This window comes from Xiphophorus maculatus, chromosome 14 (genome assembly GCF_002775205.1).
Source record: "Xiphophorus maculatus strain JP 163 A chromosome 14, X_maculatus-5.0-male, whole genome shotgun sequence".
Classification (NCBI taxonomy): domain Eukaryota; kingdom Metazoa; phylum Chordata; class Actinopteri; order Cyprinodontiformes; family Poeciliidae; genus Xiphophorus; species Xiphophorus maculatus.
The window spans coordinates 3,494,686-3,517,314 of NC_036456.1; the positions used below are offsets into that span (position 1 = coordinate 3,494,686).

Here is a 22,629-nt window from a genome sequence, read left to right on the forward strand (position 1 = left end):
CAATGACAAACTTGAACTTCACTCCAACCATTATAATATATGGTACTGTATGACGATAAACATAGGCTTTATCATGTCCATTGGGTTGGTTCACACCACGTTCAATCATTTACACGTTCACACACACACACACACACACACACACACACGCACACACACACACACACACACACACACACACACACACACACACGCACACACACACACACACACACACACACACTCATATGCTGATGGTAGCACGCTGGCAGTAGCCTCAGCTGCATGGGCCCGGTGGCTGCCATGCACCGGCACCACCACTTTTGTTTCACCCTTGTTGGTCATTCTGGTTTTATTATTTGAGATTTCTTATTTTTGTTCAATTTAGCCTGTTTATGGTTTCCCATAATTTAAGTCCCTTGCAGTGTTTATAGTTATTTTTATTTTTACTCCAGGTCTAATCACTCTTCAGTGTCAGTTATCATGTTTCTTTAGTCAAAGTTGTTCTTTAGTGTTAATATTATTTCCTGTGCCACTTTCTCTCTCCCTCCTCAGCCTGACTCCTGCTCTAATTACTCACACCTGTAATCAGTTAAATTATCAGCTCAGGTCTTTTGTCACAGTCACTACTCCCCAGTATTTCAGCTCCTCAGTCTCACTCACAACTGGCTGGATCCTCATTTCTACTCACGTTAGTCCCTTTTGACTTGCTTATATTTTCCTCATGTCTCCTGGTTGGATGTTCCTTTGGATTTATTTATTTGTTGTTAGCCTGGTTCGTGTATTTTTGTAAGTGTTTTTTCAGCACTTTTTCAATCTCATTTTTTTTCCCCATTTCATTAAATCACTTAAGTCAGCCGCTGTCTCCGCCTCTCTGCATTTGGGTCCAACACACTGTTTTTGCATATATTTTCATCAGTCTTATGCCTTTTTCTTGTCGAATTTGGTCTTTAAAGTGAGCTGGTCATCATCCCATTTCTCAGCATTTTTGTTTTTGTGTCTGTTTGTTGTGGTTGAATTGGATTCCATTGCTCAGAATACAAATCCTCTCTGAGGTTTAATGATCTCTTTAGATTTCTTTCTCAAGCTCCATTGTTCAATATTCTTGTTTGTAATCTGCTTCTTCTTTATTTGATTTGTCCCTCTGTTGCCATTGTTTGCTGGATTTAAAGGTATTGTAAACCTTGAATGCCTTCAGGCCTGAACGCCTGCATGGCTGTTTGTCTCTGCCTCGTTTTGATTTGGACTGGTCCATCCTGCCCCACCCCCACTGACTGCTGCTGATGGGCAACATCCCAACCAGCTGTATAAATAGTAAAGGTGCTGCGTATTTTTGGTAGCTTTCAGCTGATATAAAAATCAACTCCTTTGTTTTAGCAATTGTCATCTGCAGTTTAACACTGATGCTTTAGGAACATGTCACTGATAATCCTAGTAAAAAGGTGGAAGTTCAGCTCATTTTATGTTGAGTCTCCCTCATGAGCCGAAGCTCAAACCAGTTCACAGAATTGAAAGGTAGCCGCATGAACACAAGCAGAGGTGTGTGATCAGTAGGACCACCATCGATGTCTGAACACCTTTAAGCATTTACTGTCTTGCATATTAAAAGCAGCTCCATTTAATTGAGTAGAATGATCATGTGTGTTTTTCATTGTGTGTGTGTGTGTGTGTGTGTTCACTTTGATGCTCTGCAGTGGCTGTACAATGATGTTGGTGGATGAGTCACCCTGTTTTCTCCACGTGACATCATGAATCACTGCACCTCTGTGTGGGCAGAGCTGCAACCATCCCCACTGCATTCCTCCCTGCTCTCTTTCCTCACCCTCTCCTTTCTTTCCCAGTTAATTCATTTTCTCCTGCTTATTGTTTGTTTGTCTCGCTTCCTCTGTTGGCTGCAGCCAGGATGCTGTTCAATCTCTTATTGGGTTGACATAAAAAGCTTCAATTAGCATTTTGTAGGAACTTCTTGGATGTCAGACTGACTGACTGAAACACGCCTCGGAGATTCAGCAATCATCCAACCAGCATGTCAGAATCCTGAGTTGGACGCTCCATCTCTGACCAGCTCTCTATTTTCTCTTTGCTCTGTAAACTGAAATTTCATGATTTTGCATTATTTTTTCTTTTTTTTTTGACATATTTTTGATGAGAGGCTGATAGTATCAGGAAATATTCCTACAGTGGACTGTTACATTTACAATCAAATCAGTCAGTAATGCTTTATTACGTTTATATTTAAAAGTAATTAATTTTTACTTAATGTCAGATTCACAATATTGAAACTTCAAGTAAAACTAAAAGACTATCTTTGAAAAAGTAATTTGCTGAATGAATAATTATCATGTTAAGAAATTTTAGTCATTAATAAAATAAAGTAAAGCTCAGAGTACTTTATTTTGAAACAAAGATTTAATTTGATCAAAATGTCTCTGAACAGTAAATGCAAGGTGTCCAAACATAATTAGGACTTTGATTTGAAAATAATTTGAAACTAAATTGCTACCTTGGAACTTTCTAAATAAACTGGATTGGGTTTCCGTAACAATTAGATGTTATGGAAAAGTTATGGTGAATAATGTTTTTATTATTCAATTGGAAAACCAAATATGGACCAAGTCATGATAAATCTGATTGGGTTTGTTTCTGGGGTCTGGTTCTTTATCTCTGTTGGTCAAACTTACTAGAATAAAGAGAGTGAGTAGCTTATTTATTGACAAGCTACTCCATCCAGTGTTAAATATTCATAAATACAAATATAATCTGCGGTCTCTGGCTTTCTGTCCCCCAGAACTCCTCCATGCTGTAACTTCTGGTTTCGAATCAATCTAGACGTGAGCTGGGCTTCACCTGGCTGTCCTCTCTGTTATAAAAAGAACGTGTGGGTCCACAAGAAAACATTATTGTAACAAAAATAATTGACTTTATTCACTTTTCCATGGGTAGCAAAAGTAGTCATGAACATGTGCTTGTTTACATTCAGCAAACGCATGTTTATTACGACGTTTACAACAAGGTACAGTTAGAAAGACTGACACTCACCCATACACATCTCACTATTTTTTACTTGTACTGAAGTCATTGTTTCCTTAATCTTGAGGATTTTTTTTTTTTTTTTACTTTTTAAAATGATGCAATTTTTGGATGCATTTATACAGAAACGTGCAAGACTGCGCCCTTATTTCTGATGTGTGCATTTTTAGCTCAGGGCTTCCCACCAACACTTCCCATCTTACTTTCATAACAGACCCAAAAAATTGTCAAAAATACAGAAAACATGTTAGTTAGCCAACGTCTTGCTTTCACTTCACTTTTTTTGTCGATGAAAGGCACAATGTTGAAACTCTTTTTATTCCACTAAATTCTTCTGTTCTGACTTGGAAACACATTCTGAGACTCTCCAAAGGTCACCTACACCAACCGACCATCTGTTTCACATTGGTTTAATATCGATTTTATACAAACTTGCTTCTAAAATTGAGACTTAAAAACCGTGGAGAAAAAAAGTCAATGTTTTTGCCATTTGTAAAGTTACACATTCAAATAATTAACAACCTGATAAGACAAGGGCGCTTGTCTTATCAGAGTATCATATCTTGTCAGATATGATACTATGCTGCCACAACAAAGTGACATTTCTAACAAACAAGCCAGATATTTAGTTTGAAGCTAAATTTATTTAGCAAGCTAAATATTTAGTTAACCAAATAATATTTAACTTAAAAGGGAATATTTAGGTAGCTCTGTGATAATTATTTAGTTGGAACCTTACTAAATAATTAGGTTATTTTTGTTTGAAAATATCTAATTTTCAAACAAAATTAGATATTTTGTTTGAAACTGTGATATAAAAAAGAATACATAAAATGGTGAAAATATGACTTTGGAAAATGCACCCCTATTTTCCCCTCTTATGACAGGCTAAATAAGCCAAATTATGGCTGCTAAATTTTGACTGTTTAACTTTACAAATGGCATAGCAACTATCATCATCATCATCATCATCATCTCAAAACTATTTCAGAATTTAAAAGATAAAAACAGAGAAATTTAGATCAAAAGAGACTTGAATAGTCCCAAAGTTAATTTAGGTTAAATTAATCTTGATAAAAGTTTACAAGTTCAAAGGTCCACACTTAAGATAATTTACTATAATATAATTTCCATAAAGGGCCAAGTACTCAACAAATACACTATACAAATCTTACATGTTGTTGCAAACTTGTGGGATTTTTTTAGCTATCAAAAAGCAAAGTTTCCCTGTGATTAGTTATTGAGAAGCAACAACTGTCTGTCTCTTTTTGTAAAGTTAATTATGGATATGCAATTTAGATAATAATGACCTCTGTACAGATTGACACCAGCCTCAGCTGATGGGTCGAAGCTGCACTCTCTGAAGGCGTCAGCTGTATAAGAATGTCCTACAGACCCATGGTTTGGCACCATGGCAACAAGGTACTTTAAGTTATGCAGAAAGATGACTCATCATGAGAGCAAGTCGTTTTGTGATGTTTGTTAGTTTATGTGTGAAATATACTCTACAATGTTGTACGATATTTTATTAATAAAAATTTTCATGAAAGTGTGCTTTTCAAGTTTGTTGTTAAGGAGACAAAACAATATCTATTTAATATCTATCTCAAAAATCAAGATATTTTAGATTCATTTTTTTAAAAACTCTGCCCAGTTTTTGATGGAATATCTTAAATCTCAATAAGTTTGGAGTCAAACTTCCTCCTAATTGAGCCAAACGTGCCTACTAAACTGGAATTTGTTTAAAATCTTATTTAAAATGAATAGGATTAAATATTCTCTCTTTAAAAACATAATACAGCACTGCTTAGGTTTTAGAGCAGCATCTGAACATTCAAAATAATCGTAAAGCATCTGAAACAAACATAGGTTAACATATTTGGACAAGAAAAAGCAAAGATGCATGTTCCCACATCAGGAGAAAAACAAAGCGACCGTGTCTTCACAGCAGACATCTTGTGTCAACTGTGAAGTAACACCAGAGGGGAAACTACGACTTTGCCTTTATTTCAGGATCTTGCTGTCTGTGAGTCAGAGGCGGTCCTACCCTCTTTGGCGCCTTGAACGGCACCACCTTTTCGGCGCCAGCCCCCTTCACCAAGTTGCTGACACAAGATGGCGGTTACACGTGTCGCCCATTTCAGAAACCACCACTGCTCTGAGTTGACCAATAAGTTTGTTTTTTCTGGTGAGATTTTATGGGCAGCAGGACACACATGTCAATAAACTGACACAGAACTAGAAAGAGTGTTTTTGTGCTTCTTCCCACTTAGCTATCAACTCACACAAAATATAGTTGCATCACATTACTGTTGTGAAGAGCACCATGGTAGATTTGTTTGACCGGGATTTTATATTAAAAGTTTTATCTTTTGTTATTTTTGACTACTAGAAGTTTAAAGGCATGGCCACATCTTGTAATCTGCATACAGTGAGTCTGGGGTTCATGTGAAACTATATTTTTTCCAATGTAAAACCTTGACAAATGCAGCGATAGGGTGAAGAGTGTAGTATTTTCATTCACTGTTATGAAAAAAAACGAAGAAAATCTTCAAATTGGGAGATCAGAGCTCCTTACATTTCATCTGCCATGCAGACGAAGCCTCCACAACAAGTTAAAATGTGGAGGCAACTACACAACCACAATAGTGACAGTGGTGGCAGATAGTAGAAACTATGCCCAGCTTCATCCATTTGGAGCCACATGCTTATGTGAACAGTTTAATTAACTTTGTCAAATGGACCTCAAGATCACATGGTTCATCCCCTTCATTTTTACCCCCATTTTCTAATGCAGGAATGTCAATATTAAGAAAATTTTCATGCTGGAATTTAAGAATGGCTGGACCAACAGACTAGACTCATCATGGTCCTCTCGGCTCCATCCAACGTCTTTACATTGGGATTCAGAACATGGCCGTGTTCACATCTCAACCAATTCTAACAGAAAGACAAAACTTGGAACAAATGTTAAAGGGGCAGTATTATATGTTTTCCAGACACATTTTGATGCACAATCAAGTAACTATTACCTTCAGTTGTTAAAAAAAATCCACATATAAATCAAACATAGCTTAAAAGAAATTTGATTTTGCAATTTAGCTCTTTGAAATTGAGCCTCTGTCACTTTAAGAAATGTGTGCTCTTTCTGACTCCCAGGAAATCATAACAACTACACTTCACTATTAAGTGCTTACAAACGTTGATCACAGCACTGGGCTGAGAAACGGTTCATATAATGAGCTCAGGAGATGCAGAGTTCCACCAGGTGCTTGCTAATTGCTGCTGCTGCTAGTTTGAAGGAGCAGAAGCTCGGCTTGGAAACTGCTCTGAGGATTAGCTGCGTGTGGAAATGGCGCTCGGTTCCCTAAACATTTTACAAACCAGAATGGTTGCCACGGGAGATTCAAGGATTTCTCAAACATGCATAAAAAAAACAAAGAAACACTCCAGGTATGGTTTTGATGAGGAAATAACATTATAACAAAGCCAAAAATGTTGATTTTACATAATACTGCCCCTTTAGAAAAAACATAACGCAAAAACATCTCAAAGAAATATAGCTTTCTGCTGATTCATCTTTAAGATGTCGGAATCTTGCACTAATGTTTATTTACTTCCATTTCAGTCCAGCCTCTGTGCTCTGTTCATGAGAATCTGCTGGATGTATTTCTCCACATCGTCATGGATACTGCTGTCTGGCTGTTTTGCACCATTATGATAGTCTTTGTTTTTTGATGCTGCGGGTTCCAGAGCGGAGATCAGAAACTGCTTTCGTTGAGCAGCTGTCTGAGGAGGGGAATTGGCTTGGGATGGAGGTATTCGTTGAAATGGCTGGGAGTAAGGACGTGGGTAGTAGCTGGAGTAGAAAGACTTAGGCTGAAGGGCGGCAGGTGATTTTCTCAGCTGAGGTTGGACCCAGCTTTGATAGCGCCTTCTTGGAGGGAAAATGTACGGATCTTCCACAGAATTACCAAAGTAATTGTTGTGTGTTAGAGGAGGTTTAGGTCGGTAGTAATGGGATTTAGGTCTTGGCATGGGAGGAAAGTAGAAAGGATAGTAACCCACGATGGGTTTCCTTTGGTGGTAGGTGGAGTAGGAGTAGGGATACAAGGAGTAGCCAGTCCAGACAGACTTCGGTAACTTGAACCAGCGCTCCTGTTTCACCGGAAAGGGCTTTTCAGGTTTGGGTGAAAAATTATATGGTAGCAAAGGTTTAGGAAGTTTCTTTTGGGAAACGTCTGATTTTGGCGTGTTTTGGTCTTGAAACCAGGTTTTTAGGATATTTACAGCTGGAGACGGTTGCTTCAAGGCCGGAAAGCTGTTTTGATTTGACGAAACTTGCCAACCGGAATGAAAAGAAGGAGACAGTGGCGCCGAGGTATACTGCCGAACAGATGCCATCTCGGGTGGCACATCTTTCTTCTTCTTCTTCTCAACATCAGTGATTATGTCCACGACGTCATCAGCGGGGAGGTGCAATTTACTGGAAATCTCAATCAACTTGTCAATGGTCTGAGGGTCAAGGTCGTCCTCCTCTGTCACTTCCTCATCCGATCTCTTATCCTCTGCCGCATTCAACATAGACAAGCTGTGCTTCTTGTCACCTTTATTTTGTTTACCCATGTAGCTCAGCAACATGTCTGAGGCGATGTCAGCCAGCTTTTCCTCTTCCATTTTGGCTTTTTGTGCCTCTGCTGCCTGCCTCATCATCTCCTCCTGCTCCACTTTGGCTCGGGCTTCCTCCTCCTCTGGGCTGAGCAATTCCTCCTCCTCTTCCTCGTCTGTGTAATCATCTTGCACCCCTTTCTGTTCAGTTGGAGTTGGGGGCTGGGTTGCTTTGCTAATATAGTTGCCGTCCTCTGATTCCTCTACAGAATTGCCTCCGGTAAATGTTGGGAAGTACACTGCTTTCTGTGTTTCCTCCTGCCATTTTAATTTTTTCTTGGTCATGGCGAGGTCACTGCCCTTATTTATCGGAATGATGTCGTTGTAGCTGCTGTAACCTCTAGTGTTTCTCTGCTGCTCCTCCAAAGCACCATCTCTTTTACTGTTAAGACGTGGAAACTCCTTCATCACGGTCTCCAGACTCTTCAGCTCCTCAGGATTGAGCTGCTCCTCCTCTTCGTAGCTGCTTTGCTCTGGGTTGGATGATCCCTGCTGGTTAGCAGCACCGCTCTCTGCTGTTCCGTCTGAACCATTTGGCTGCTGCTTTGTTTGAATTTGGACCGTCTGACTTGTTGTGTGGCTTGTCACCTTCTCAGTTATCTTCTCCTCCTCTTCCAGAGCTTTCTTCTTCTCCTCGTCCTCCTCCCGTTCCTGTTCTTTGCCGTGTGAAGCAATAAACCGCTCCAGCTCTTTCTGCCCGTCTCTTTCTCTGTTTCTTGACACTCTCTCACCGTGTGGTTCTTCTTTTTGAATCTCGTCTCTCTCAGTCTGTGTCTCTTCTTCCATGCTGTTATAGTTCTCTTCATCCCTCTCTCTTTCCATGTGTGTGTGATTCAGAGCCTCCAGTAACACAGCAGCTAGTCTTTTGGGATCTACATCTTTAAAGAGTTCCTCTTCTTGCTCAGTTTGGTCTCTCAAGGCTCTTTTCCGTCTCTCCTGCGTTCGTTCGGTGTTTTCATAAACTGGAAGCCTGGGAAGAACCTCTCTGGGTGCGTCGTCATAATCTCCAAACGTAGAAACTGGGTTGGGTGTGGAGAGATGAAGGAAGGATAAAGATGTGAAGAGGACCATGATGGTGAGGACACACGAGGCATGGCAGTTTCTTGTCATGGTCTGATAGAACAGGTCCTGAACTGGGTGCAGAGAGTGACCAAGAACACCTAGAGGGAAAAATAAGAACACAAAATCATATTTAAAGCTTTAAGAACTCTTTTCAGACAGCAGAAAACCAAACCAGGCACTGCAGGGCCAACGTCATCAGCAGCTGAAAAATAAGTCACCGGTAAAATATTAGAGACATCCAGAAAAACACACGTTTCACATTCACATGGCTCATCTGCCCAAGGCTCAGACAGAGGAAATTTTATGTACTGTTAGAAGAAAGTATTTGTTGAGATGCATATTAAATTCAGCATGTCTTAGACCCTAAGTTGTACTCAGTGAAAGTTTTAGTTTAAAACTTAAAAATCGGAATTGCGTCTCTTCATGCTGCAGGGTGAACGTGGCCTTATTCACTCCAACTTTTCGTCATTGTTTGTGGTTAGTGATTTAGTTCTGAATACCGAGGAAAGAACCCATGGCAGTCCAACATCTATGCCACGTCTTTCAGACAGAAAACTGTGAAAACAGTCATGTTCATTGAGAGACCCAGGTCAAGAGCAATGCAGACTGACTGAAAAGCTGTTGGATGAGAAGACCAGAGCTCAGTTGGTTTCATGAATATTAACGAACGGCGTTTGAACTGCATCTAGTGCAGGTAATGTTTTCTAACGCACCCCAAGTGTTTGGGCAGACCAAAAGTACAATGAGTAACTGTAGGTCACCGGGGTAACTGCCTGTAAAACATCGCTATGGTGATGCTACCACTTAAGCCCTCTTGTGGCTGAACTAGATATGACAGCTCATTGAGTCAAATCATTTTCATAACGCTGCATGTTTATTGTTTCTTTGTGGTTATTTATTTATTTGCAAACTTCAGAAAAATAAAGGATTGTGTGTTCCATTTAGGGGGGTATATATTTGATTATATCACGTTTTCACGTATGTAGGAAGTCAGAAATCACACTTATCACAAACATATTAAAATCCATTTTAAAAAAAGATACATAACTTAGCAACAAAGGTGGTGTCAGGCTATCATGAGTTCAATCAACGTGTTCACGATCCAAGCACAGAGTCGTCCAAGCTTAAAAACCTGGGAAGACAGGACGTCATGGAGTTCAATATTAAAATAATTATCATAACCCAAAAGAGAGAGATCCTCACACACAACCAGAACTCACTCCAAGGAATACATATGTTCTTTAATCAAGGAATGGTTTCCAGAATGAGAAACCATTCCTCCAGGATCTGTCGCTCTACGTTACATTAAATAAATAAATCATTTTATTTGAACAACTTATGAGCAATTCACCATTAATCCATCACACTATGATCAATTTGTGATTATACCTGCAGCTTAATATTCAACAATGTCATGATAAAAAAAAATGCAACAACCACCAGCAAATGAATATTCCACGTTTAAAACCGGAATATTAAATATTTTAATTTCCCTCCACATACTTTTCAATTAAAAGTATGTTTCACCTCACAGCTTTCAACAGCATCATTATTCTGCTGTGGACCTGATGCGTGCTGCCCTCGTTGCTCCTGATTCTGCCACACTGACGCAAGATGACGACATTCATTAGCGCTTTGGCCTTATTCCATCCTACTTATCAAATAAACACATTCCTTCCATCTGCTCCAAAGGTCCGATCAGCTCATATCACTGCAGCAAAAAAAAAAAAAAAAAGAGAAAAAAGAAAAGGATGTAACGACCCCCTGCCCACCCACCCCCACCCCAACCAACACCTGCAGCTCAACACAAGGCGAAGAAAACCTACAGATAACACTGGCAGAGTGATCTAAATGAGGGTGCCTCCTCTTTGGCCCATTTGTTACCCAAATTCCATTCATAACAAAGAACCGTGGGGAGGGGGAGGAAGAGGAAGAACAGGAGGAGGAAGAGGAGGAAAAGGAGGATGAGGAGGAGAAGGTGGGGGTGGGAGGAGGAGGATTAGAAGGATTAGGAGAATGAGAAACCGAAGCTCCCAGCAGATTTGACCAGCATACAATGAAGGTCCAACGACGCGCTGCCAGTCCAGGTTCTGCTCTTCACTGACTGGATTCCAGATGTTCAAACTGTTTGAGAAACAACCATGACTGGACTGGAGGTGCAGGTGATGCGGTCCCTGCTCCTCCGCTGCAGCGCAGCGGGACCCAGCCTGCTGTCTGCCTCGCATTTGTTGCTGCTCACCTGAGCGCAGCTCCAACTTCCTCCTTTAGCGCTTGTCCAGGAATGAACCGGGCAGTGAAACGGTTTTCTGCCTTTGGGGGTTGAAGGGGAGTGGGGGGAGGGGGAGGTAAACAAGGCTGATTGATTAGTTGCCACTTACTTGCCCGTGAAGGGAGGGGGGCTTCGGGGATTCCAGGTCCCGTTTTCTCGTCACGTCAGGTGCAGAAAACCCCGCGGTCACGCGCACAACCAGCTCCAGATGTCGCTGATATTTCTGAGTCGCAGTCAGATGTTGGAGTTGGTTTTTGTCGACGTGTCCTGTCGGGGTTCCTCTCCTGGAATGCCTGTTTTCAGAACTATGGACAGCGGGGCTGTGGATCTCAGGATCTCTCCGCCTTCCAGGCTCACGTGACATATGCGTCAAGAGGTCCCTTTGACGTCACCAACTTGCATTTCATTCATAGTTTTTGGGCAACAGAAGAACCCCCCTGTCCCCCGACCCTCCTCTGCTGTCCTGGCAAATTGAGCCCAGACTTTCTCCACATGTCCTCAATAACCAGATTTATACCCACATGACAAGAAATAGCTAAAGAAAAGCTTAAGCAAGGTAACCCTAAAACACGGGGTTCCATTAGTGCCAGAAACCTTTGCGTCGAGATAAAGTTTGTACTTAGCAATTCCCCAAAAGTAATAGAACTTGCTTATGTGTATATGTAAGGTGCTTGTGACTGGAAACATCTGGAGTCTTTGTGTGATGAAAAATATCTCGGTTCAGCTCAAAATAGCAAATGTAGTAATCCACACAATTCATCATAGCACACAGGGGAAGTGTGAGTTACTTTCTAAAATGTGTTGTACAAAAGAAAATCCAGAAACTATCTGTAAAATAGACAGACAGACAGACAGACAGACAGACAGACAGACAGACAGACAGACAGACAGACAGACAGACAGACAGACAGACAGACAGATAGATAGATAGATAGATAGATAGATAGATAGATAGATAGATAGATAGATAGATAGATAGATAGATAGATAGATAGATAGATAGATAGATAGATAGATAGATAGACACCCAAAAATGAACTGAAGTAGAAGTAGCACAACTTAAAACATATTTTATTATATTATATTTTACTTAAGACTAAGAAGTGTCCAGCCAAGAAATTACTCAAAAATAAAACAGTAATTTATAAAAATGCTACTCATGTGCTAACTAATCACATCTGACTGAATATTTGAAAATGATGCAATCAAGCAGGAAAAATGTTATGCAAAAATGTTTGCATTTTAATGACTAAAATAAAAATAAAAATTGTATGCAAGTGACATGGTAACAAAACAGATACGAGCAAAAGAAACCATTTTCCGAATTTTATTTTTAAGCTCACAAAAATCTATGAGACAGTATGCTGTCTGTTTGAACATAGTACTTCCAGAGCTGAATGGCCCAGCAGGTAGAAAATAGCATTAAAATAACAAAATGAGACATCTCACTTTAACATAAACTCTGTTTGTCTCTGATGGATTTTTTAAAAGTTTTTTTTCTTCTTTCGAATAAGTTACTCGCAGTCGGTGGAGGATCCAGAAATTTCCCCCAAGATTAAAAGGTAGTGTAGTAAAGTTACACCTAAAATTATTTTTTTCCCCCACAAAAGTTCCTCAACAGTAAATGCATCTAGTTACTTTCCAGCTCTGTATGGGTCAGTTCTCTGTGTAAAGTGTTGGTGTTATTAGGAGTTTAGAATCAAACACAAAACAGTAAATCTCATCCTAACAAACTGAACATATTAACTTAAATTTAAAGGATGAGCAGTAGTTGTACCTCTGTCGTAGGGTAAGCCATCCTGGCAAGAGGCCTGTGGCTTCCTTTCTGGATATACATGATGACTCTTACATTTACAAGTTATTTTCATGGTAAAAACCAAAAACCTCAAATGTAATATGGTATGAAGGAAGTTGGCTAAAGAGAAATGATATTAAAGTCAGACAGACAAATCACCTAATAAGAAAGTTGAAGAGGTTTCTGAAACGACAGGCTTTGGTCCCATGACTTTATTATAAAACACCACATGTTAGCAACCAGAAACAATGCCCCAAAATTGTTAGTCATTCATTTACTTTATAGCACTGAACCACCAAGGAGTCGCAATTCAAACTGTAACAACTCTCTTTCACCACAAGGGGGCGTGAATGTTGTACTATTGGCGGTTGCTTAGTGTTGCACCTGTTTAATCCACATCTTTCAGTTAGAGTATTTAAGAGTCGTCAGCAGCTTTACTCACCTTAGCTAAGAGTGTTGTCAGTAATAAACCTCCATAGCTAACAGCTCTTTTCAGAATGAGACAGAACGTCACATTCTCACCAGCTGGTATCAGCTCTAAACCAAAATGATTCGTCACGTTTCATCAGGTCCGCGTTGTCTAACATTACACTGCATGTCAACTTTTTTCCAAATCCATTTGTTAGCTGTAAAGTTTTAGAGTGCTAATATGGTCCAGAGTTCATCCAACTGAGGCAGAAAGAACAGCTTTCTTCTTCTGGGCTGTTCTGAGACGAGGCTACCTGGGTTCATACAGGAACGCTGAGCAGCCAGCAGGGGGCGCACCCACTGCTGGCTGAAGAAGGAAACATCAGTGCTTTACACAAGCTACTGTGGCTATATGGAAAACAGATGCAACCATTCAGTGCCAGGAGCAGGCTGTTAGTGCTGTGAGTAAAGATTGTGTACATGCTGCTAAATGTGCTACTGGCTTACCTTTCAAGGAAGTGTTTATCTGCAGTCAGCAGTGTCCATGCTAACTAGTGTCAGGAAGAAGCTGTAGCATAGCACAGAGGAAGAGGGAGGGAGAGGTACGTGTATGAGCCTGATTGACAGCGCTACAGCCAAAACTTCGATTGGCTGTTTTTGAGAGAGCTGCGTATTTCTGCAGTTACAACTGGGAGCACTGGGAGAAGGCAGAAGAGCTGGGGTTTTTTCCAGATTACCTCTCATATCATACTGTTATGCCAGTGACATTTTTAACAGATATTTAAAAGTTACCTATTATATTTCCTTAAACAGGTTGGGTCTATACAAAGGAGATTCATTACGTTTTTTTGCACAAAATCATTCTGAGATAATGAAACTTCAGTCTGCTCAGTTCTTTCCAGCTCCTTTCAGAATGAGCTGTTGCAGAGCGCTTTGTCACTTTAAATCCAAATAACTTGCTGCTGGCCACACCCTCCAACAAAATGTAAACTTGGCTGCAAACAGATGCGCACTTATACAAGTGTACATCTTTGAAAAGCAGAAGAAGAGCATCCTGCACAACCTATTTCTAAGCGATTAGTCAACAACAAAACTTGTTTTTTTTCAGCAGCTGCTGTACAAAGTATATAGCAGTAAAACCAGCTTGGGTTGCTAGGTGACAGGTTGGGCTTTGATGGGGTTGATAGGTTAGGGACAGTGCCTGCTAATTTGTGATGTTACATTCTGGAGGTTTTAGAGAAGTCTCATTTTCCAGACACCAAAAAACATCAACTTATTGCCAGGGTGTTTTTTTAAGCACTTGGACTTAGAAGTAGTACAAACATAAATGGAAGTACAAAAACATGCAAAAGGTGAAATTTGCATAATACATCCCCTTTAAATAACATATTTTTTTTTATAATAGTTATGCCACTGTAGCATTAAAACCCAGAACCAACATCCAGAGATGGTTCTCACATCTCCATTTTGGTTTGGTACTGCAGTCAACTCAAGCTAATGGGTCAAGAAACGATTGAATGTCTTTTGTTCATTTTCATTGATGAAGTTTATCATTTTAGTTTTCGGTGATATTACATAAACAAAGTGGAATCTTCAACTATCAAGAAGCATAGAATAAACAAATCTGACAGTTAATCAGCAATTCTAGATTAAGGAACAATTTGAATGAAGACAGAAAACTAACCGGAACAAAACTCTAGCCTCAGTCCTGAGCCGGTTCTGAGCATGTTGAATGTCCGTTGTCATGGAGATAGCTGGAGGCACATGGCTTGAACTCTAATACGCCAACGAGAACTCAAGTCTTTACAGCCATGATTTTAGGTCATTGAGAATGATTTGTTTTCACCTGACCTGCCTGGAATAAACCTGGTTCTGGACACACTTATAGAACCTGTGACCTCTCACAGTTCTTCGATGTTCTGACCCGGTCCTCATTCACATTCAGTTGTATCGGCAGGCCTACATCCAGGCTTGGCTTTGCTTGTTTGACAAGCGCTTTATATCAGCCTGCAAGCCTGCCTCAGTATGACTACAATCACAGCGAAGCTTCAAACTATGTCACATCTGTAACAATCAGAACATGCACTGCTCCTCCAGGCACATAAAAGTTAAATATAGCCCATTACCATTATCCCACACTTAGATAATGCAGACACACACACACGCACACACACGCAAACAAAAAAGAGAGCCAAAGGGCCAGTCCAATGCAAGGATCCACTGAGTCTTATCCCCAGAGGAGATGTTGCTCCAGGATCCCAGAGTCCAAACTGTCCTGCCTTCTCCTGCCTTTTGTCTCAAACTTCGTACAGTTTCACTGGGACTACGCCAAGCCCATCTCCTCCAATACACTCCTGGGAGACTCGTCCTCCTGCAAACAGCAAAATCCCAAATGAAAACAGAACACTGCTGCATTATTCACATAAAAGTAAAGACAAATGTAGATAATGTCTCTTCTTTCTGTAGCCATCGCAAGAGAAAATGTAAGAACTGGAGCAACAAAGTTGTTTTAGGTGCTGGTGGGATGTTGATTATATTGTTAATATTATTATTATTATTATTATTATTATTATTATTATTATTATTATTATTATTATTATTATTATTATTATTATTATTATCCATGCTAACAAAAATATATCAAACTAGAAAGACTATCAAAGTTTTAACAATGTGAGCGACTAAAGGAAATGCAGGGAGGGATGAAAAACAGAAAGGAAAAGAAAACAGAGCTGTAGAAGAGATATTAATTCCTAGTGAGCAGAGTGACATTTTCTGATCTGGATCTTTCTGCTCCACCAAGAGTCTGATGGATATCTTTGGCTGTGTTGATAAAAAAAACATGGGCAAAGTACAGACTGAAGCTGGATAACATATGCACTGCTGTTTTCTTTGATAACTGATAAAAATCCAGAACCAAAATGGTCAAAATTTGTAAACTGCTACTTATAGTAGTGCCTACATCAAGGCCTGCATAGTAAATGCCTGAAGAAAGTATTTCTAGCAGTACAAGAGACGTTTGGAAAACAAACGCAGTTTAGCCGGTAAAGACTGATGCTTCTAATGCTGCTTATTCAAGTAGGTTTCACTCATGTCATTGAATAAAGATATTAGAGACTACCAAAGGCTTTATGAAAAAAAATATTTCACAGTTAGACACTACAGTCTTTCTGATAAAGCAGCCAGTCTCTGATCTGTCTCCTACCAATCACAAATCAAACCAGCTTATCTCAGCACGTGTGAGCCGGCACTATTGGACCAAACGAGACATGGAGTGAAACTCACGTTTGCTGCAATCAAGTCACAAAGTCCAATCGTTTTAAACACATAAAAGACAATATGGGTTTACTACAAACTCTGACTTCACAAAGCCAGAAAAAGAGAAATAGTGAAAAGGGGAGAAAGAGCCACAGCATGTAAATACAGATTTGGATCATGTTTAGAGAAATAATGACTGAAAGAAGAGTTTTTAATAGTCATTTCTAAACACTGGCTGACTGGGTGAAGAAGGAAGGTGTTACCTCCTGCAGCAGATCAGCTTGTTCGATGGCTTTGAGGACGCTCTTCTTGGATGTGTCCTGGATCTCTCCTCCCATCAGGAACTCGTCTAAAATGAAGTAAGCCTTCTCAAAGTTAAAGATTATGTCCAGCTCACACACCTGCAGAAATACACAGAAAACAGCTTTATAATCAGGCTTTAACTAAACCATTAATATTCAGAAACAGAGAATGCTTCAGTTCCGTGACTTACACTGCCAAAGTATTTATCCAGCAGCTCTACAAAGCGGTGGATGATCTCCAGTGTAATCAGCTCGTTGTCCTGCTCTTCAATAGCACAACAAAAATATAGGCTGGCGTACCTGCGTGGGTATAAACATAGGAGAAGAACGACATCAGCGTTTACATCTGGAAGCTGGTCAAAATGAATCAAATCGGTCTGAAAAATAGATGTCACTCCATGAATGTGAAAATTTAAATAATTTACTCATTTGTTCTAGACAAAAAAATTAATCAATCCAAATATCACAAAGCAGGACATCAACTCAGGGTTTCCCCCAGTGTAGTACAAGCCAAGCAGGCCGCCAGGCTTTACTTCCTCAACGGCCCCGCCAGGCTAAGCCTTGCTTGATTTAGTTTTTATTAAATAAATAAATAAAAAATCTGCGGCATTCTTTTTTATTTTACATAAGCCGGACTGCAAGCATATTTGCTATGCTGAGCATGTCACCAGCAGAACAGAACTGTTCCTGAAAGATGGGTTTAAAGTCGATGCATTGAGTGGAGCATGAAGTCTCTGTGAATTGGCCGACTAGCAAGGCTGCATCTCTGAAGTTTACCTCGGCACGGCTCCCACGCCTCCTTTCATTCAAACTGGACAGACATTTATATCAACCCTCGGTGAGGACTTGTGTTTCTTTGGAGAATTCGTCATCAAAGTTTGAGTGAAGTTTAAAAGCCAAAGCTCAACGTGAGCCGCAAACATAACCTCTAGTCGCGCTTTCAGAGGTGTGCACTGAGCGTGCAGTGAGAGTGATATATCTACTGAAACGCCAGTCAGTATTAAAAATTACTAACAACTTGAAATGAAAAAAAGGGAGTTTGTTTTAGTACCTTTTGTAGACAATCTTAAGGTCCCTCCATTCAAGAAAACTGCACATCTTTGGTTTGCGGGCAAGAACTATCTGCATCAGCTCCCTGACCATCTTCTTCTTGTCTCGCTCCGCCGTAGCCGTGTACCATTTCTGCAGTCGCAGCTTCCCCTGCCGACTGAACAGCAGCATGAATCGCATCTAGAGGGAAACAGAGATATCATTAATATTATTTTATTTTTAGCGTGTCCCGTACAGCAGTGTGGCACTCAGAATTGTTGTGCCAAGGTGAAGAACAACTTTTACTTTGGCAACATTGGCTTTCACCATAATGCTCCACTTGCCTGTGAATAGATCATGCTCCATTTAATATAGATAAGAAACTTTATTAGACGTCACTTTGGGTTTATTTCAAATGTAATGAACACAGAGACACAAAAGAAAGGAGAGATGTGAGGAAAACGTTTAATGGGAAAGAAGGAGATAAGAGTTGACTGGAGAAAGAAGCTGAGATTGGCCTTTCTGACCAACACAAATGTGGACTTGGTCATTTTATGCAGCACAACAGCACATGAATAAAACAATTAGCTGATGTGGAAAATATTTGGGTCAATTTACTTATTAAAAATTGGATTAAAATGAAACAGAGACCTTTAGAAAAGCTTGATGTAAAAAAGACTTTAAGTCGGTAAAAGCCTACAGAAGCGAAGGTTAGCTTGTGTTTTTGCCCCTAGTCAAAGTAAAAAAATTGCATTTGTTGTTGTGCATATGCAACCAGCAGACAGAAGAAATATAACGTTAGGATCAGTTTTTATTGTCAAAAAGCTACTTATTTTACAGCTTCTTTGAGTTGTGGTATCAGCGATAGATTTTCTTTTTATCAAAGTACTGATAATTACAGTTCATCAAATTTATGGACTAAACATTTTCACTCTGCGACAGGTAATGCTGACTGGAATAAAAAGATTAGACTCTTTATTTAATTTCCTTGAATTGAAGACAAAAATAACAGAATTTGCAACAGAACATGAAATGACAAACCTTGACTGGATTAGAGAGGAGGGACGTCTGCTCAGTGTTTTTTTTGTTGGTTTGTCTTTTAAAGCGCCTGGCAGTCAAAACTCGCCTTCTTAGGGCTTGGCGATGCTCGGTCCAAAACGGTACAGGAAACTCCCTACAATGTGGGCCAACCAACTGCAGGGGTGGATGTTGAGGTCAGGGGGCATTAGGGACATGGATGGTTACCTCACAGGCCTGATGGGGCGTTAGCTCCTCTGACTAAGGCCTTTGCACTCAAATGATAAAACTGGACCTCATTCCAATAAGGAGTGAGGTCCTCACTGGTTCAGGACCTTCGCTCCTCAACCAGTTGAAATTGAATCTCCCTTTTAAGATTTTCCAGACCTGTCTGAACAGAGATCCCATGGTAGGAACCAAATGTCTCTTCTGGCTTGGAAGCGCCGTTAGCCCCCCAGAATGAGCTGGAGAGTGTGTGTTTCCTTCCTGGACCTGTTGCCCACGACCTGATCTCACATAATTAAAAGACAAGGGATGCATCACTGGACTGAATTGGAATGCATGGAAGTGATTTTGAACCTGTCTATATTATTGAATTGATCTAATAATGCATCCCTGCATGCACATCAGATCTGTTCATTTTGTGAAGTGCCTTTCCATTTATTACAGAAGGAAAAAACACTCAAAGTTAGTAACTGCGAGTATCATTTAGGTTTTTAGAATTAAGTCCAATTAAACACAACATCAGTCAGACGCTTCTAGGAAAGAGGCTGTGTTCTATGAACGTTCATTCTCCAGCCTACAACCTTAAAAAAGGAAGGAATATTCACAGGAAGATAAACGTTTCAGCAAAGCTGCTCTGTTTTATCCTTTCACCACTCCTACTCTGTCACAGATTCTAGATTATGAAATATTAGGTAAGGTTGGACAAGGTGTTATACAAGGAATACAAACTTAGAAATGCTATCTTTAACTATCATCATTTTGTCTTTGCTTTAGAAAAAAAGAGAAAACTTGTAAGCGTTTTGCTATGTAACCACAACTTCTCAAATGATGGGCAACATTTTCTGATGAACAGGACAGAAAAGCTACCTATAGAGTGATTAAGTGAGTTAAAAGCTCACTGATAGGTCAGTGTATCATATGGTCATTTGATTTTCACTTTAGAAATGGATATTTAAAAATAAGAAATAAGTGGGGTATTTTTGTTTGTTTTAAAGTTCAAAAATTAAAATTAAAATACAAAGCATTCTTCTTTTTCAGAAACCAGGAAAAAGCTGAAACACTCGACTTGTATCCAATTAAATCCAGACAGAACTGAAGATCAGAGAGCATGTAATGATCGACAGAACCTTCCAGTTTTTCATAGTTTTTGTGAGAATGGCTCAAGATCACAGCTGAGAGTTTTTACCCATAAGTGAAATCTATGAAATAACAAGCATTGATATCTTCGTGTTGTGTGGATTACTTGGGTTGTTGCCAATATCTGGTGTAATTCTGTCAGTGGTCCCAGTAGGAATATGTCTACTGAGAAAAACATTGATGTATACATCCAATACTTATTTTACATGATGTATAAATGACAACCAAAAAGTGAATTATTATTAGTGAAAACCAAACATTTAAATAAGCTCCGTGTCTGAGGCTTTTAAACGGGACTGGAAGATGAATCTGGAAACTTCAGCAGAAAATATTCCAAACTGTGAGGTCTAAGGTGAATATGAGCAGCACCGACGCTGACTGGAACAGTAAACACGGCTGCTCCGTTTTCACCCGCTCTGCTGCCTAACATGCCGAAGGCCTGTTGGCTGACTACAGCCAGGTAAACGTAGCGCAGGTGAGCACTTCCTGGAAACATACACCTTGCTAGCATTAGCACAGTTTAGCTTCCCTCTCATTCAACCTGGTGAGGGACAGTAACTTACCATTCTGCAAGATTTTCGAACGTGTCTCGAACGTCACAGCCTCTCACTTCCGATTCCGATTTACAGTTTGCACAGCGGCTAATGCTGAAGGTCCATTGCAGCCTGGTGTTCCTAAAAAATTCAACGAAACGCAAATACAGCACTGCCGTGAAACGTCCACTACTGAGCACTTCCGCCTCTACTGAGCATGCGCACACCGACGTAATACTTATAAATTATAACTACCACCACCTCTATTATTATTATTATTATTATTATTATTATTATTATTATTATTATTATTATTATTATTATTATTATTATTATTATTATTATTATTATTATATAACATATATGAAACTCACCTTTTTCGTTCGACTAAAATCGTCTGCACATTAAGACTCATGGATATTATCTGCTATTACAGTAACAGAACATTGTAATTTTGAACATATGCTAAATTTTCTGATTTGATCACTCAAATTGATTAACAACAAAAAGAGCAATATGTTATTTCTAATTACAAAAATATTTTTCTCAAAACCTCGAATGATTTTATTTTTCTTAGTTATTTACTTTGTGTTTTTTGCATTGTTTTTCATTTTTCTTTTCTTTCTTTTTCCTAGGTTGAGATATTTTGTATTATTATTGTTGTATTTTTCTTAAAATATGTATTTCTGTTTATCTTGATTAAACGTGTCCTATAATTATCACACAATGGACTCTTTACACATTCCACATACAATTTTATTATTAGTAGTAGTAAATAATAGTTGTAATACCACACAAACTACAGATATATAGTCCAAACTGAAATTGCACTACATTACTACTCTCACGGCTCAGTTTTTAAAGTAAGGAAATGGGTAAAGTTTGGTGAAAATGCTGATTTTCTAACTGGCGCCTTAGGAACGCTGACAGCAAACTGAACCCTCAGTGCAGTGGAGACTCATTTCACCTTTGCCTTGGATTCCACAACACCAGAATGTTATTTGAAAATACACATATGGCTCTGCTCTGCTTGGTCAGTGACAACAAGCATGACGAAAAATTATGACTCAAATAGGGAGGATTCTTTAAAGCAGGACTTCTGTGTGTAAACGGCTTCTGTTAGGAGAGGAAATGGCTGAGATGTCTCAGAGATGACAGTGTGAGGTATCTGGTGAATCTAGCTAGGTACATTCACCAGTGGAGTCCCCATGACCTCAGATTACGGCATGTTTCCTCCTAATGTCATGTGCCAAACGATCTGTGTTTACTCACTGCACCTGTACTGACTTTGTGTAAACTTTAGCACAACAGCCCCAAGTCACACAGTGGGAAAACAAAACCTCTGTGACTTTAAGGAATATACCTACATATACCTACATATTTTTCAATATCAGCTCTCATCCTACATATTGTATAGAGACTGTGAGGTCAGTGGTACATTAACAGAGAAAATCTTCAAAATATATAATTATCTGAAGACAAAATTAGCCCAAATTATTGTTTTTACAAAAACATCATGTTGAAAGGAATCGCATTTTAAATACAAAAAGGCTTTTATATGGTTTCGTCAGCCAACCCCTTCAACTCTTCTGGGAAGAGCCAATTAACAAATGCAGTCGGTTGTCAAGTGATTTGTTGGACAAAACCTGGTGCAGCTTGTATCCCTGAAGTGTTTATGGAAAATGGAGAAAAGAAGTGCAAAGTGAAAAGTGATTTAATTCAAGTTGAAGTCAAAACTTTGTGCAGACCTGCTAAATTCTTACACATCAAGCTCTTGAGGAGTGACCACTTCTTTAAAAAAAATTAAAAAATTCTTTCACCCTTAAAGCATTCTCCAGGTCTACAATAGATGATTGATTTTTGTTCTTTTTTACACCAGAGGTATAGGGAAGTGATTAGAACACTTGCATTCAACCA

The 22,629-nt window shown here is 39.4% G+C and overlaps 2 protein-coding genes across 2 annotated transcripts; both read right to left on the minus strand.

Moving 5' to 3' along the window:
- Positions 1 to 6,458: 6,458 nt before the first annotated feature.
- Positions 6,459 to 11,003, minus strand: LOC111610843 (neurosecretory protein VGF-like). Its single transcript, XM_023345828.1, has 2 exons — positions 10,979 to 11,003; positions 6,459 to 8,837 (listed from the first exon to the last, which is right to left on the minus strand). The coding sequence occupies exon 2, from the start codon at positions 8,785 to 8,787 to the stop codon at positions 6,634 to 6,636; it is 2,154 nt and encodes a 717-aa protein (XP_023201596.1). The 5' UTR covers positions 8,788 to 8,837; positions 10,979 to 11,003; the 3' UTR covers positions 6,459 to 6,633.
- A 3,735-nt stretch (positions 11,004 to 14,738) lies between these two features.
- On the minus strand, positions 14,739 to 20,913 carry LOC102225969 (AP-1 complex subunit sigma-1A). The gene is made up of 5 exons (XM_023346877.1): positions 20,743 to 20,913; positions 17,823 to 18,001; positions 16,963 to 17,071; positions 16,733 to 16,870; positions 14,739 to 15,582 (listed from the first exon to the last, which is right to left on the minus strand). Exons 1-5 carry the CDS (start codon positions 20,743 to 20,745, stop codon positions 15,535 to 15,537), a joined length of 477 nt encoding a protein of 158 aa, XP_023202645.1. The 5' UTR covers positions 20,746 to 20,913; the 3' UTR covers positions 14,739 to 15,534.
- Between the last annotated feature and the right edge of the window lie 1,716 nt (positions 20,914 to 22,629).

Coding starts and splice junctions, on each gene's coding strand:
- LOC102225969 (XM_023346877.1), bottom strand. Junction 17,072..17,822: donor CTTAAGATTGTCTACAAAAG/GTACTAAAACAA, acceptor ATACCCACGCAG/GTACGCCAGCCTATATTTTT. Junction 16,871..16,962: donor TGGATAAATACTTTGGCAGT/GTAAGTCACGGA, acceptor GTATTTCTGCAG/GTGTGTGAGCTGGACATAAT.
- LOC111610843 (XM_023345828.1), bottom strand. CDS start 8,787: ATGACAAGAAACTGCCATGCCTCGTGTGTCCTCACCATCATGGTCCTC.